The sequence below is a fragment of the Alligator mississippiensis genome, chromosome 13 (genome assembly GCF_030867095.1).
Source record: "Alligator mississippiensis isolate rAllMis1 chromosome 13, rAllMis1, whole genome shotgun sequence".
NCBI lineage: Eukaryota > Metazoa > Chordata > Crocodylia > Alligatoridae > Alligator > Alligator mississippiensis.
The window spans coordinates 11,132,250-11,148,425 of NC_081836.1; the positions used below are offsets into that span (position 1 = coordinate 11,132,250).

The following is a 16,176-nucleotide window of genomic DNA, read 5'->3' on the forward strand; positions in this document are numbered from 1 at the left end:
TTTGTACAAGCGGATCAAATGTGCACTTCATGGTAGGGGTATACACTAACTATCTCATGAAAGAAAAACCAATTTTTGATAACGATTTTAGGAGATTAATTTACACTTATTCCTTTTTACTAAGTACTGTACATCTTAAAAAACAGCTGTCAGAGATAAAGCTGACTATATTAAATGTGTGCACTGCCCCCTACTCATTTTCTTGCCTACTGTTGTATAAGATATGTTTGTAAACATGGAAAAAGCCATTAGAGATTAGCATATAAACAAATTGTTCAGAGAAATCAGGTAAAAAGTAGGGGTTTGACCTGCAACTCAAGGAGAAAATGTGGCTGAAAGGTGTGTTTGAAAGTTTAAAGCTTTTCCTGAAGGAAAAACATGAAAGGCAGCATAACAAATCTAAGTCAAAGGAGAAAAAGAATACAGAATTAAGCAACATTGCTGACCCAAGACTACATTACAATGATTGCCACAGAAGTCTTACAAAAAGGGCAGCAGTAAATATAATCAATAGATATTCCCTTCTGAAAAAATAAATGCTGAATAAGGATGCATAAGTCAGCTCAGGAGGTAATAACATACAATGAACACTACCAACTTGACACCTCTAAGGTTCTCTGTTCCGAGGTCACCCCTGAAAATGCTATTGGGCATTGCCACCTCTGTCATGCAGTTTCTCTCTCTCTCTTCCTACCGTATTTAGTGATACATTTTTGTACATAACCAACAAGAGCCATAGTTACCAGGAGCAACTTTCTACAGCAGGAACTCTGTAATTGTAATTAAATTAGTCATTAAAATCATAACATCATTTAGATATCACACTGGTGCAGTAGTATCTCACCTGAATACTTAAAACTGGAGATTAAGCTCCTGATCTAAGCATGTTTAATAATACAGCAGTCCTTGACTAGCCTTCCACAGTTGAAACTTCAGCATGTCTTTTCTAGGAAGAAAAGTGATGACTCTTTAGAAATGATCTGAACATTTGCTTAATGGATGCAGTTGTACCCTGGGTAACTTGTGAGCATCAAGAAAAAACACCTTCTTCAACATTCGTACAATAAATTACATTAGAGAATATGTGTATACTGGAATGCAGTTGCAGGATTAACTTTTCAATATTTCTGAAAAGGTCTTGACCTTTCTCTAATTTACAGCAAGTTTTAATGCTTTACCTTCATTTGCAGTGTTCTCAGCAATATGCACTATTAGGGAGCTTGTATATGTGACATCATTAGCATGTACACGTGATTAAAATGTAATTTTGTGTGGCTTAATGGTGTCACAGTGTACACATGTAAGACTTCTGGGGGTTTTAAGTGACTTTGCATTGTTGCAAACTAAACTACATCTGGATGAACTACATCCGAATGTAGTTTGCAATGTTACACATTGTAACAAAGTAGCTATCAGCTCACTCCCTGTTCACAGAAAAGATGGGCAGACTTTGTAGAAAAAAGGATTGGGCCCCTTGCTGCTTCTGCCTTCAGCAGGCTTCTGTGGCTGGCAGGATGGCTAGGGCCACCCAGGAATGGGATAGCTTGCCCCTGGGGCAGCGCAGAAAGGTGGCAGGAGGGCAGCTGGGTTGCTGATGGCCAAAGAAGGCAGCGGGGATGGTGCCCAGGGCACTAGAAGCCCAGGCAGGCTGTTAGCTGATTAAGTGCTGTCCCAGCTCAGAGGTGCCTGATCCAAAACTTCCCTGAGCTTGCCAGCCCAGGGCAGGCCAACTCATTCTTGGGTGACCACAGGTGTTTTGCCAGCTGTAGGACCCTGCTTGCAAGCAGACGGGGAGAGAGGCCCAATCTTTGCTATTGCAGAGCCTCCCCTCTGCCCAACCAGGGAGGCAAGCTGCTGGAAGGCCAAATGGCTCCTGAGCTGTGGGGGGCCACAGTCCTTCCCTCTGTGGTGGTGGTGCCCCTCCAAGACTACCCAGGTGAGCTGACAGAGGTCTGAGTGCTGCCCTAGCTTGGAGGCAGCACCCGGCCCAATTTAACTGTTCCCAGAGCCTGCCCACTGGAAGCCTGCTGGATGCTGCTCCCCGGGCAGGCTCAGGGAACAGTCAGATTGGGCCTGGTGCTGCCTCCAAGCTGGGACAGCGCCTGGCCTGCTAGCAACCTGCCCAGGCAGTTCCAGGGAGTGCATCATGGCAGAGGGAAGGGTTGAAGCCCTCCTGCAGCTCAGGGGCCACTTGGCCTACTGGAAACTTGCCTTCCGGCCATGGGCAGGCTCCAGCTCCAAAAAACCCCCAAAAAGAAAAGGATCAGGCCCATTGCCATAACGTGATGGAAAAATTTAAACAGTTTAGTCCTCAGGGCTTTATTCTATGCCACACCATTTCAATGTAGGGGGCATAGAATAAAACCTTGGGGGGTTAAACACCTGTCACGTGTACAAGCACCCTTAACTTATGCTCCATTTTATTTTGTCTCACCTGGCTTTTGACTCAGGAGCTTCCTGCTATCCTCCTTTCACCAGCTGAGTCAAGCTATGCTGCTGTTGTTGTTGCAAACACCTCTCGATTAACATCCTTGGTAACACTGATTGTTCATCCTATAGACATTGTCAGTGCCATGATAGAAACTCTTCTTCCGTGTTCTTCCAGAAGAGCAGTTGTTTTAAATATTCTTCTTCACCATTATATATAAAATAAGTGATGAGTGATCCAACCTACAGAGTTGGAAATTAATATACAACCTCTTCAATGAAAAGCCAGGATCAGACTGGTTTGTTCTTTGTCTAATGCACAATTATCCAGCTATGGCTCTTGGATAAAAAAAACAGAGAAAAAAGGGAGATACCTTCAGTGACAACAGTAAAAATTACTTGGTGGTGGAATGATGGGGTTACGTGCAAATGGATAAGCTTATGCATATTTTTATTCTGATACAAGTGAAAAGATCATCAGAAAATAGTTTGAAGTTTTATATATATTTAAGAAGGTCAAATTAGGAAACTATTCGAAAGCTGTTAACTGCTCTTTTGACTGAAAAGGGATGCCTGTTTCCTGCAACACAAGGTGAAGGTGTAGATGGTCCTATCTATTTTACTTTATGCTCATAACATGCCTTATACATTTTTAAACTGTATAAATTATGTATTATGTTAATAGCATGACATGATTAATAGATTAATAGAATGTAGGCTGGAAGGAACCTCAGAAGATCATCGGGTCCAGCCCCCCCTGCACCAAGCAGGAAAGACAACTGGGGTCAGGTGATGCCATCCAGTCTCCTCTTGAAGATTTCCAGGGTAGGTGACTACACCATCTCTGGAGACAGCTTATTCCACAGTCAGGACACCCTAGCTGTGAAGAAGTTTTTCGTAATGTTAAGCCTGAAACAGTCTTCCAGGAGTTTATGACCATTTCTCCTGGTTTTCCCCAAAGGTGTCCTGGTGAACAGTTGTTCACTGAGCCCTTGATGTATGCCTCTGATATAGTGGTAAGCTGCTACCCAGCGTCCTTTCAGACTTCTCTTCTTCAGGCTGAAGAGTCCCAGGTCCCTCAGCCTTACCTTGTATGGCTTGCCATGCAAGTCTCTGATCATATGGGTGGCCCTTCTCTGGACTCTTTCGAGCTTTTCCCCATCCTTGTTGAAGTGTGGCACTCAGAACTGGATGCAGTACTCCAGCTGTGGTCTCACCAATGCCAAGTAGAGTGGAAGAATCACTTCCTTGGTTTTGCTGGAGATGCATTGATTGATGCACATCAGACTGTTATTAAATGCAAGGACATTTAATCAGAAAATTAGAACCACCTTAATGGTATGCCTTTAAAGGAAAATCCCAGACCAAATGGCTAGTAGCTATATAATGGTATTAATTTCAGTCAAACGTAAACAGCATCAGCACTGATATAGAAAGACCAGGATGTGTCTCCCAATAGAAATTTTACATGGGTATCAAGTTAGAAAAAAAAGGAGCTGGGGGGAAGGACTCTCATTAGGATTTAAAGTTTGCTTTACACTTTATATATCATTACAAACTCATTAATGATTAGTCTCCATTCCTATTCTCTATCTTAAATCTATAAACTCTGAAAGAAACCATACATAAACAAGGGAAAATTTCCAGTATGTTATCCTGCTTTCGTTTATAAAAAGACTGGACTCCTATTTAAAATTCTTATCCTACTTAAGTTCACCTCAACCTGATAAGTCAGGTATGGGTGATCCTCTAACATGGGACCTGGGAAAACTCTGACAATATTTTATTTAAATAAACCTATGTAATTGTTTGACTCAATGTGGCTTTCTTGTGAAAGAAACACAGGAGTAGAATACAAGTTAAGTTAATCTGCAAACATATGCTCCATCACAGGTCCTTGCCATTCCTGCTACCTGCTTTTGGACATCTTACTTTATCTCTGTGTATGTTAGTTGTCTCCATCTGCACAACAAAAGCAACTCACCTACCCAACTGGCATGTCAGAAACCTTATGCTATTCATTCAAGAAACACTGGGCTCATCTACATGAGATGCCATATTATGCAGTAGCCTATTGCGCATTAGCACATCACAGCAAAAACTGTGCTAACGCGCTAATGTGCAATAGAATTTGTCTATTGCACATTAAGTATCATAAAAAAAGTTTGCCTTTGCTACTGTGCATTAGCATGGCCTAACATGCCTATATGTAGTCCCGCATATTACAGGTACTAAACTTAATGTGCAGTCACAAAGGTGCATTAATAAACATATAGACATGCCCATTTACTCAACTGGATGAAAGATAAACTGTATTTCAGTCCCATGATTACTGGGAAGAGACCTAACATAAAAAATAAGCCTGGATCTGTTAAAACAGCGGTGCTCAACCTTTGGCCAGCCAAGCCATGTCATCTGGCCTGTGGGTCTCCCCATGGATCTGGAAAATTGGCGGTGAGGGAGCAGTGGCAGTGCTAATCACTGTTCTCCTTCTATCAATTTCCTGGATTCCTGGGGAGCCCCACATGCCAGAAGATGTGCACAGGACTGGGCCCATGCACCGGACTTGGACTGCACCCATGGACTGATTCTGCACATCAGCCCTGGGTTTCATCATGGACTGGCTCCGTGTCACTCATGTGGCCCGTGAGGCTCAAACGTTGAGCACCACTGTGCTAGAAGAGCAACGGATGACTGAAAGGCCTTGATATAGACTCTCGCAGGGCGACTCATTGATATCAACAAGTACAGGCAACCCCCGCTGTTTCGCTTCATATTTCGCTATAATGCTTTTTTTTAATTGACACCAGATTTAACTTTGTGCTCAGTGAGTTTCGTTATAATGCTCGCGGTCGCCATCTTGGGTCATTAAAAACACTTATGGATGCCATCTTGGATTGTCAAATTGTTTCGGTTTTGCTTAACTCTCTGTTTTGCAGGAACCAGTTAAGAGGGGCTGCCTGTGTTACTGAACGGGGAATGGCACTTGCCCAGCGCCTGTCGATACCATCCACGCTGCGCTTCGGAGGCTCGCCCCTCGGTGAAGTAAACGGCCACACTTTTGCTGCTTTGCGAAACCCCATTTTTGGTCCAAGGGGCAACCACACAAAAGCAGCAGACCTGCTGCAACCCAGCGGGACTGTAACCTTCACCTCCACAGCTTTTCACGGTTCAAAGCAGGGCCACCAGCACCGAGGAGGAAGGGTTTGTTGTTTTGAAGTCAACTCAATCCCAAACCCGTGCCAAAGGGTGCAAAGCCTGTTTGCGGGTTTGGAAGTGACTGAAGTCGGGGAGCTGTGGGCACCGCGCTGCACGGCCACGAATGGAGTGGGGCCAAAACCAAGGGGAGACGGGTCCCCTCCCTGAAATACACTTCTCCAGCACCTCCTTCCAGCCTCCATGCTCCCTGCTCTCCCCCACCTTCCTCCTCCCCCCATCCCCAGCCCCTTTGCCCCACCTCTGGGCCTCGCCCTGCCCCATCCCATCCCATCCCATCCCATCCCCCGCCACATCAGCTCCTCCCTCCTCCTGGCTGCTCCCCTGCCCCGCCCCGCTGTTGCTATGGCGCAGGCGGCCGAGCCCGCCCCTCGCTGCCATTGGCCGCCTCGGCGCGGCGCCTGGCGTGCGGGGCTCGCTCGGAGCCGCCGGGCAGGGTCACGTGATCCCGCTCCAAGATGGCCGCCGCCGCCCTCTTGTTTTGATGAATAATCTCCGCGCGGGGCCGGGGCCGGGGCTGGGGCAGGGGCAGCGGCAGCGAGGCGGGGGGCACGGACATCACCTAGCTGCGGAGGGGTCTGGGGCTGCGGCACGCGGGGCGCCCGGGGAAGGGGGCGAAGCAGCAGCCGAGGGACCTGCAGCAAGAGCAGCGCCGGCGCCTGGAGCGGGGGAGGGCGCGGGGGGCAGCGGCCGCTGAGGGGGGAGCCTGGTGCTCGCTGACGGCCGGGCAGAGGGAGAAGGAGAGGGGGGCGCCTCCCTGTTGTTGTTCTCCACCTCTGACTATGCAATTCTGAGACACCCCTGGGGGAAGCGGCAGCAGGACACCACTCCCCCTCCTCCCCGAACTCCCGCCCCGCACAGGGGAAAGAGCCCCCCACACTCCTTTCACCATTAAGAGGAAAGCGATGGAGGAGCTGAGCGCGGATGAGGTGAGTCCAGGGGCCCCGGGTGGCGACGCGGGCACATGTGGGAGGGAGGCTGGGCCGGCATCCTGGGGCTGCCTGGTGCTCGTGAAGAGCGTAGGGCGGGCGCTGAGGGGGTGTTGTGGGCACTGGAGTTGTACCCGGGGTCCTGCATGAGGGCATGTGGGCACACACGAGGGGAAATTGGCTCCAGGGCATTCATATGTTGCGATTCAAAGGGGCGACTTCGATTCAGGAAAGCACTTCATAAGAGACATTAGCTCTGTCCAAGGTTTGCATTCGTTATTTGTGCAGCAGCTCAATTCTTTTTTTGGGAGCCTTTCATTATATTGCTTGAAGTAAGGGGCTGAATTCCTTTGCTTTTTTTGTTGGGGTGGGGGGGAGGGAGGTGTACACCTGCCAACTTGTCTTAATTTAAAAGAAGACTCCTTCATATGAGGTAAGTTCTTGTCAGTATTGTGAATAGTTTCTTGATGTGTTTTGTATTTTGTTTCCAACTGAGGTGTTTAAAATTGCCACCTTGAGTCTTTCCTAGCTCCAAGGGCTGGAGTGTAAGTGCAGTTTTATATTGAATAGTCTTTTTGTTGGCTTTGTGAAGATCTTGAGATCGTATTGGAACAGGCCTTTTTTCTGTGGCTCGCCTCCATTCGCTTAACTTTTTTACATTTCTTATTTCTGCAGCTGAAAACTGTTAGTGATTTGTGTTGGGTGATACAGACCTGACATTGGGCAAAACATTTTCAAACTGTTTCCTGATTCTTCTTTTAAACCGGTGCCCTGCCTACTGTTAGGCTTTTTTCTATTTTGTTCATATTTAAGTGCTCAGTCAGATGATTTATAATATGCTAGTGAGGAGGATGTCAAGGGGGTTTCCTGCTTCCACAATGTGATACCTACTTCAGGCATGAATGCAGATCTTCCCTTTCTTTCAAATGTTTTCATATGAAAGTACCCTATAAATAATGAATGATCTCAAGTTAGCTGCAGTTTAAGGTTGTCTTGCTTTTCTGTTAGATTTATTGCAGACTTCCACTCTAAGCTTAGGGTGGTAGTGGTAGTGGGAAGAAATGACTTTCATGTTGATGACTGGATTGTGGAACAAGGCTGTTGCTGCTGTCGCTCAAACTTGTATTCCAAAAGGTAGTGATGTGTTTTGATCGTGTTGTAAGTTATGATTTAGCAATTCTACTGTGTTGCAACAGGAACCAGGAAAAGTGCCTTATGAGCACTTGCTTGATGAGGTCTTTATATACTGTGGCAGTAGAGAGAGGGAGACTACAATTCCCATATGGCACTGCCCAGGAAGGTGAAGGGGGGGTGATGCTAGTATGTATCAGGAGGAGCCTATAATTTAGGAGGCATGTTTAATAAGTAGTGTGTTTATCTCTTGTTCTTCTAATAATACTGCTCAACTGTATCTTACAATGAGGTATTTTTATAGGGATTCAGAGCTGTTCATCCCACATAAACCTACTTCATATCACTATTCTTATAAATTGCTGAGAAAAATGATGCATTGTGGAAGCAAGATAGTGGAAATCTTGTATTTTCTCCAAAATAGTCCTTCATTTGGAAAATCCTTGTCTTAAGTTACTTAGTCTTCCCCAACCTCTCCACTGCAATTTTGACTAAAGAACAACCTTTTGGTAGTTGCTTGTGGCATGTTTCGTGTTATGTTGTCTAAAGAGATCAGTTCCTTCGATTTTTTTGTTGTTAACATATACACTCTTTTAATTAGAAAGGATATTCTTCAGGACCATGTTTACTTTATTCCCCCCAACATACTTCTGGTTTCCTACTACTCAAGGCAGCAGGCTCTTTATTGAAGAATGGTCGCTGGTAGAGAATATAGCCTTTTTTTAAATGGCCATGTGTCTTGCCATATGTTGTACTCAAAGCTTCTCTTGGAATTGGGTGGAGCAGGAGTGAAAAGAAAACTCTCATAGAAGCCAGTGTCAATACTCACATAAGTTAGAATATCTTCTCATTTCAAAATATATTTTAACTACAGTATAATTTAGCTGATGAGCAGAAATACTGTTTTTTTTTTCTGTTTAAACCTGGTAAATTATCTGATTGAAACCCCCCAAATGTGATTAAAATGAAACACCACTATGTATGTGTGTATGTCTGTCTGTCAATTGAACACAATATTTTATTGATATATTTACAATTTTAAAGCAAATTAGAAGCCTACCAGTACCTTCATCACTATAATAGAATAAATTCTAAGTACCTGTAAAATTTGGTATTTGACTTTTGTTTTGTTTTTTTATCATGAAAAATCAGAGCTCTCCCTGCTTCCTTAGCTCACCTGGACACAGGTTCCAGCCCCTCATCCTCACCTGCAGCACCCTGGGCCTTGCTGCTACCCCTCATCCTCCATCCACAGCCCCCCTCCCCCCAGCTGCCAGGGCTACAGGGCCAGGGACCTGGGTCTGCAGCCCCCTGCTCCCTGCAGCAGCACCCAAGCCCCAGCTGTCTCCAGTGGGAAGTGATGGCTGCTGCAGCACAGTGGAGTGCCACGGGTGGCACGGCTGGAGCACAGCCCAGGTACCAGGGTGGACACAGGCTGCCTGCTGTGGGTTTGGGCTCCCTGCCCTGCTGCCCTCTCCATGGGGTCTCTGCGGCCCAGCAGGCAGCACCTGGCATGGCAGAGCAGAGCCAGGCGGGGAAGCTTGTTGTCACCACTGGGACCCCCATGCTGCCATGGTGAAACACCCCCTGCCTACCTGGCAGCAGCATGGGGCACAACTCCATGCCGCTGCCCCCGCTGCTGCCAGTCAGGCAGGGAGTGCTTTGCCAACATGGTGCGGAGTTCCCAGCAGTAGCAAGGAACTTCCCTGTCTGGCCCCGCTCTGCCCTGCCATGCTTAGTCTTGCTCACTAGGTCCCAGAGGCCCCAGATGGAGGGAAGCAGAGCAGGGAGTCTGATCCCACAGCAGGCAACCTGCCTCCATCCTGCACACAGATTTGGGGGGCACATGCCCTGCATACCCCCCCCCCCCCCCCCCCCCAGTGTACGCACAGCAGTGGGGAGCCAGCCCTGCCCCCCGGACAAGCTACCCATGGCTCCATCCCGCTTCCTGCTTGTGCATTCCAGCCCTGGGCCCCAAGCCCCACACACCGCCCAGGCTGGGCCGCAGCCCCAGCCCTGCCCTCTTTACTCCCTCCTTATGGGGGCCTCAATCCTTCTGCCCGCTTGCCTGCCCCGCCCCTTTACCAGCAGGAGCTTCTCTCCAGGCTGCCTGGCAGCCATGTGCATGTGTGAGCGTACATGCACATGTTGCTTCCTGCCTGATGGCCACCTCCTGTTCCCCCCAGCACATTGCAGGCTGGAACTCATACAGCTTGCAGAGAGCTCTTTGCAATAGTGGAAAATCCATGTGTTTTTCTGTTAAAATGAAAAAACCCATGTTTTTCTCAGTTAAAAGGGAAAACCCGTTCTTGTTTTTTTTTCCTTCTATTTTTCCATGGGAAATGGAAAACCCGGATCCATGCTGATGAGTGCAGGTGTCTGAGACCCCAATATAATTTAATAAATTTAGGAAATTAGCAAGGAAAATACAGAAATGTAATTAAAAAACCAGAATATAAAATTAGTACAGTGCTAAATAAAATGTCAGGTCCCAATTTCAGTTAAATTGGAGGGATTTTTACTATTGATCTTAATCTTGATGCACCTTGATCCTTTTCCTGTTGAAGATTGCTTTAGCGTAAAGTGGTAAGTGTCTGGGATATTTTGTAAAAGCACTGGAGTCTTTGTATTGTGAGAGTTCACCAACATATGGAATTGAACCTTTGCCATATTCTGGGTGTAAATTGTGGCATCAGTGGCATAGCAAAAAAGCAAGCCAGCAAGGTTGTATGTTATATTGTTAGTTCTCTCATTCCACCGTGGAAGTAGATGATGTTTTGTCATACAAACCTAATCACTATGTATAGCAATAAACTAAGAGAACGTGGCAGATTTCTATGACGGATATTGCTGTGCATGATAAATTATAGTTGAAAGACATATGGGCTGAATATTGTTTAATAAAGTGTTATTAGTGAATGATGAGTGTCTGGTTGTTAACATTTTATCTGTTAGGAAAATGTGCTTCTTTAATTCCTCCTTCTTTCTCCTTCTTATTTGTAAGACTTCTTGAAGCTTTATTTTTTTTCTGGGCTTGTGCCTCCATGATACAATGTTCCTGCTCTTTTAAACCACAGTGTTAATAGACTCTGGTTTAGATTGTCAGTTAAGACCTTTTAATTTTGCTCTTTGCAGGGTTCAGATTTATACCTTTTTAGGCTGATCAAACTTTTATTGAAGTCAGAGGCCTTCTGTTCACTTCAAGGACTCTTGGATTGGACCTTTGTTCCTTATGGCTTCTAGAGTAATTTAAAGAGGTCTATTATCCATGCTTGTGCCTTTAATTAGCTCAGGGCAGAGACTAACATTTGTCTAGCAAAGAGTATGTTTATGGCACTAAAGTTGCTTGCTGATGCAACTTTTAAAAGTACCATAATAAAGCAAAGTTGCAAAATTAAGTATGATAGTACCTTAAGAAAGGGTGAGTAGAGAGTCTACAAGAGGAGGAAATGTCAGAAACAGTGGGGGATTGAGAGATGAGGGAGAAGAACCAGGACAGAATTGGATGAAAAATGTTGAGCTGCAGGTAAGAGGTGAATGGAAGGACAAAATAGAAATGGAAGAAGGGGAAAAAAAGTTACCTAAAATGTGTGGTGGGGGGGGGGGGGGGGCAGGCGGGAAACTGAGACCAGTTGTTTTTTTAAATTTCTATGTTTTGTTTTACTAGGCTTTATAAACCTCATTAACCTCTACCATGACAAGTGTATACAGAAGATGAATATTTCTTAAGATTAATTTCATGTTGTAACTGTGATCATCACAAAGAAGTAAAATGATATACTTGGTATTAAAGATAATAACAACTCTTCTATAGATATCATGCTGTTCAGCTTTGAAAATGCTTGTTGATGATGGAAAAATAATCTGTTTTCTTAGACTGTCTTCTGAGCTAGTACCTGACCTCAAAATAGATGTTAATTAAAAAGCTTATAGCTTTGTGGTGAATATATATAATGAACATATATAAGGAACCTATTGTTACAGTCTTGTCTCTATGGCTCTCCTTTATAAATAAAATCCTCTGTTTGCTGTTTTTAGTGATGGAGGTATTGTTATCTTGTGTGGTGTTGGGTATCCAGGCTGGCAATTTTGTGGTAGAAGTTTGGTAAAATAAAAAATGTTATCTATGAAAGTTAATTTCTAGAAGCAGTTTAGCTGTGTCTGGAGCTAAGTGTACTAATCAAAATTAATGCACCAGTTTCATTGGGCCACTTAGATGTTTGCATTAACCTTTTTTTCCATCATGTTATTGACATATGTAATACAGGGAAGATTGCATTGATTGTTCCAGACCCCATATAATGAATGTTATGAAATAATGTGCTACTTACCTAAGAGAGGGTCTTGACATTCAGGTATTCTGTGGCGTAAGATTAATTTTAGTAAATGGTGATTTTTTTTTTGTAGCAGAACATTTAAAAACACTACCTGTTTCTATTTTGTTTGCTAAGTGCTATTTGAGCCTGAAAGACAATCTAAAGTGTAGGTCCTTTTGAGAACTAACCACTATTGTTGGTCACAAATGAATTATTTGCCCAATTAGGGCCCCACTGTGCTGGGTACTTTGCAAACTGTAGATCTTGAGGCCCACCCATCCGACTTAAGCACAAAACCATCTTCTCTCCTATAGTAGTAGCTGTAATACTGTAGGAAATGTTTCTGTGTAGTAGGGGTGTACCAATATACCAGTTGGCTATTGGATTGGCACTGATAAAAGGAGAAATGATGTTAGTGGCTATCAGCTTTTTTTGGTGGTTGTAGCTGATGATTACGGCTGCATGCCCGAAGCACCCTGCTGAGTGTAGTCCGGTCCCTGCAGCAGACTACAGGTCCTGGCAAGCGGTGGCAGGGGATGCTGGGGAGTGGTCACAGGACACGGCACTCAGCACTAACGGGACTGTTACCTGCTGCTGCTGCTGCTGCCACGGCAGCACCTCCACATGTGCAGCCAGGGCCTGAGCTCTAGGGCTGCTGCAGAGACATTGGTCTGCACATGGGTGGGATAAGGCATCACATGAGGGACATTCCTCTCTACCAGGCACCTTTGCAGAAGTGGCTTCTCCCTGGCAGCTGTGAGAGCTTGGCTGCACAGGGCCCTCTGGTGCTGAGGCAGTGGCATGCCTGGGGCTCAAAATGCACCTGGCACCACTGTCGGTGTGAAGGTCCACCCTGCCTACCAGGGATGTCAGCATGAGCTGCGCGGGGAGCAGAGCAGCTGGTAGGAGCCCTGGGCGAGGGGGTGACTTGCATAGGAATAGAGCAGGCAAGAGGCATGTGTGAGATAAATGCAAAACACAGAAAAAAGGTTTGTTCATGTCAGTAGTTTAAACTGCCTTGCACTATTACTAAATATTGGTTATTGAATCGGCATTGGCCAATATAGTTGTTCAATCGTTGGCTATCGGTATCAGACAAGAAAATCTTTATCGGTGTACTTCTACTGTGTAGCCTTTATAAAATAGGGTAAAATAATAGCTTTGATCTTTAATTAAAGTGTTGCAACAGAAGGTATGGGTATTAGCCACTAGTTTAATTCTGAAAGTCAAGTATCCTAGTTATCTAATTGCCTTAAAGAAAAATTAAAGCAGTTTTTTCAAACCTTTCTATTCTGTTCTATTCATCCTCTGCTACCTGAAGACCACATGACATCTGTGCTCTGCCCTTCTACTTCAGCATGCTCCTGGGCCTTTCTTGCACTGGCTAGAATTTACTTTTATGTTTCCATTGTCTCTCACTCTGTTGCTCTTGTTTAAAATTCTTGACTCTTTAATTCTCACTTGTTGGGTCCCCCAGGATACTTTTGGATAGACTGGGGCAGCAGAGGAGGGTGAAGATGACAAATCGTCGTGTCTCAAGAGCCAAATCTAGTTTTTACACAAGGGCTAAACTTTGGCCCAGGAGTGACTAAGTCATAGTGCTTTGTAAAATAGTGAGACAAAGCTGATAATTTCAATGTTATTTTATATGAATCTCCTATCTTTACTGAGTTTTAGCTGTACTTGCTACTGAAAACCAGCTGGTTTGTCTGTCCCAGGTGAACAGACACAAACTACATTTTCTGCAAGGTCTAAATAAGTGGGGTAGCCTATGCTTTGAGAAGAGGTTGAGTCAGTATTATTAGCCCAGACACATTGGGTGGTTGTTATGTGATTTGACCAAAGCTGAATTTCAGTTATTCTGCATCAGTGCTAAATACAGCTGAAATGTTTTCTTGGGCGGGACCTCAGTTAAAAAGCAAGGGAAGGCCTTCTGGGAAAGGTTGTTTAGAAGTGAGTACAGAAAAAAACCGTAACGTGCCATTAACTCCTCACAGCTAAGGGAGAAACCTTGGACTGGATATAACTGCAGTAAGCTTGAGAGCAGTGAAGTAAACATTATTGCAGTCTGACTATTGTGTGCCAGCTTCTTAGAGAAAATGCCCTTTAAAGTCTTCAGGGTACATTATAAGCTGATATGGTGAAACCTTACTAAAGAAGGTGATTGGTAGCCCCATTCAATAACTCATTCAAGTGTGAAAATCAGACTTGGCGCCCTTATTGCTAGCAAAAACTGTAACTATTTTCAGTAGAATTTCTGGGCTACAGGGTATATCAGAGGCAAGAATGTCATAGCTGAGGGAGGGAAAAGGGGAATGTAAATGAAAGAAAAGAAAGAAGTGGAAAGCTACAGTTCTACAACATCTTGCAATGTTAGAGAGGCTGCAGGGTGGTTATAGGAACATATATTATTTTTTATTATTCATAACACAATGATAGGGCAGCACAACAGTTGAAGCACAACCCAAAAAGCTTGATCATGCCTGAACACATCTGGCGCTTCCTGGATGAGGAGAGCCTCAAGTTACACAGGAATGCAAGCAGCCTTTGCTTATCTGCTTGAAACGGTGGAAGGTGGGAATAATTCATAGACAACAGAGGATTGTCTCTGCAACTGCTGCACGCTGTGGTATGCGTGGATGTGTGTTACGTGGCCTTCAGTACAATCAAGGTTTGACGGAGAGTTGATTGAATAATATGCCACTCCAATGTTGATATTTCAGCCTTGGTGCATGTGTCTTGTCCTTTGGCCTTTTCTCTTCCAGTTGACCCCAAATCTGATAATCTGCTGCTAGAATCAAAGCTAGCAAGTACATGGCTGAATAATGCAGGGAAGTCTGATGTCAACCTTGTTGTCTTGCTTTCATGTTAATTACTCTTGACTGATTATCCTCTTATTTATGCTGCCTTCCTCATTTTCTTGGGTTTTTTTTCTCCCTCTTATTCCCTTTGCTTAACTGTACCAATAACTTTATGACCATTTTTCTTTTTAGTATTGCCTACCCCTCTGTTTTCCTGTCTTGCCTCCCTTTTCTCAGTTTGGAAGGCATGTAGAAGGTTTAGATTTGAACAGTGAGGAAATGGACGGTATATTAGGGGTTAAACATCCCCATGTAGATTAGAAATTCAGCTTTCTTGTTTTTACTAGTTATCCTCTTTGACCTCCAGTTTTGAGCAAAGCAAACTTGATTTGGTCACATAGTCATTGGCCTTCTCAGTGTTGGTATGAGTGGACTTGACAAATGAAAAAGGCAGAAGTCAGGGTATGTTACTAAAGATTCCTGACCTTACATCTCGGGGAGCAATGGGTGACGTTTTTATTTTTCAGATAATGTGACCAGAACTGTTGCATTCCATCAGCACCACTTCTTGACTGGTTGTGCCAAGTTTCATTCAGAAGTTATTTTGAAAGAGGTGGAAGTGAAGTGAAAGTGATATATGAAGGCTTGTTCATAGATTCGTAGAGCAGTAGTGCTGGAAGAAGCATCAGGAGGTTGTATCTAGTCCAACCACCCCTCCCCCCCCCCCCTTTCCTGCCCCCCTTGCTTAAGGCAGGACCGACCCTGACTAAATCATCCCAGTCAAGTGTTGGACATATCTGCATTTAAAAACATCCTCAGCCTTCCCTTCTCTAGATCAAATAATCACAGTTCATTCTGACTTTCCTCATGAATCTTGTTCTTCATCACTTTTGTTGTTCTTCTTCAAACTCTTTCCAATTTGCCCATGTCTGTCTTGAAGTGCAGGGCCCCAAAGTGGCCACTGTACTTCAGATCAGGCTTCACCCGTGCTGAAGGGAGGCTGTTTTGTTTGCTGTACTTTTATTGCTCTGAATGAAAGTCTGTAATGACAGTTGGACTTTATCCCCTTTTGCATGTTTCCATTGCTTTGCTGCTGCACTTAACATGAATTGGGCAATGACAGAAGCACTCTGTAGGATTTATAGCCCTTACACCTAGCCAGACTTTTTACTTCATAAAGAATTGTGCTGATGTGTGGTTAGGGCTGTTCATCTTGCAGTGGTTCTTTGCTTCTGTATGCCAAAATTGGTTTTCTAATAGTTCAAGCGCAGTCATTTTGCATAGGTCAAAGGTAGGATGTTGAAGGCTTTGCCCTAAATTAAAACAGTGCTCATGAATGTTGATACAAAACCATGT

At 44.5% G+C, this 16,176-nt stretch overlaps 1 protein-coding gene across 2 annotated transcripts in view; it reads left to right on the forward strand.

The window, feature by feature from the left end:
• The first annotated feature begins 6,334 nt into the window (after nt 1-6,334).
• The window catches only part of UBE4B (ubiquitination factor E4B), a 66,459-nt gene continuing 56,617 nt past the window's right edge, over nt 6,335-16,176 (forward strand). The window contains exon 1 of one of the 2 annotated variants that reach the window (XM_019493981.2): nt 6,335-6,572. In XM_019493981.2, coding sequence (XP_019349526.1) covers nt 6,549-6,572 — 24 coding nt within the window. In that variant the 5' untranslated portion in view covers nt 6,335-6,548. The remainder of the gene's footprint in view (nt 6,573-16,176) is intronic. The other variant, XM_006271376.4, reaches the window with a different exon arrangement.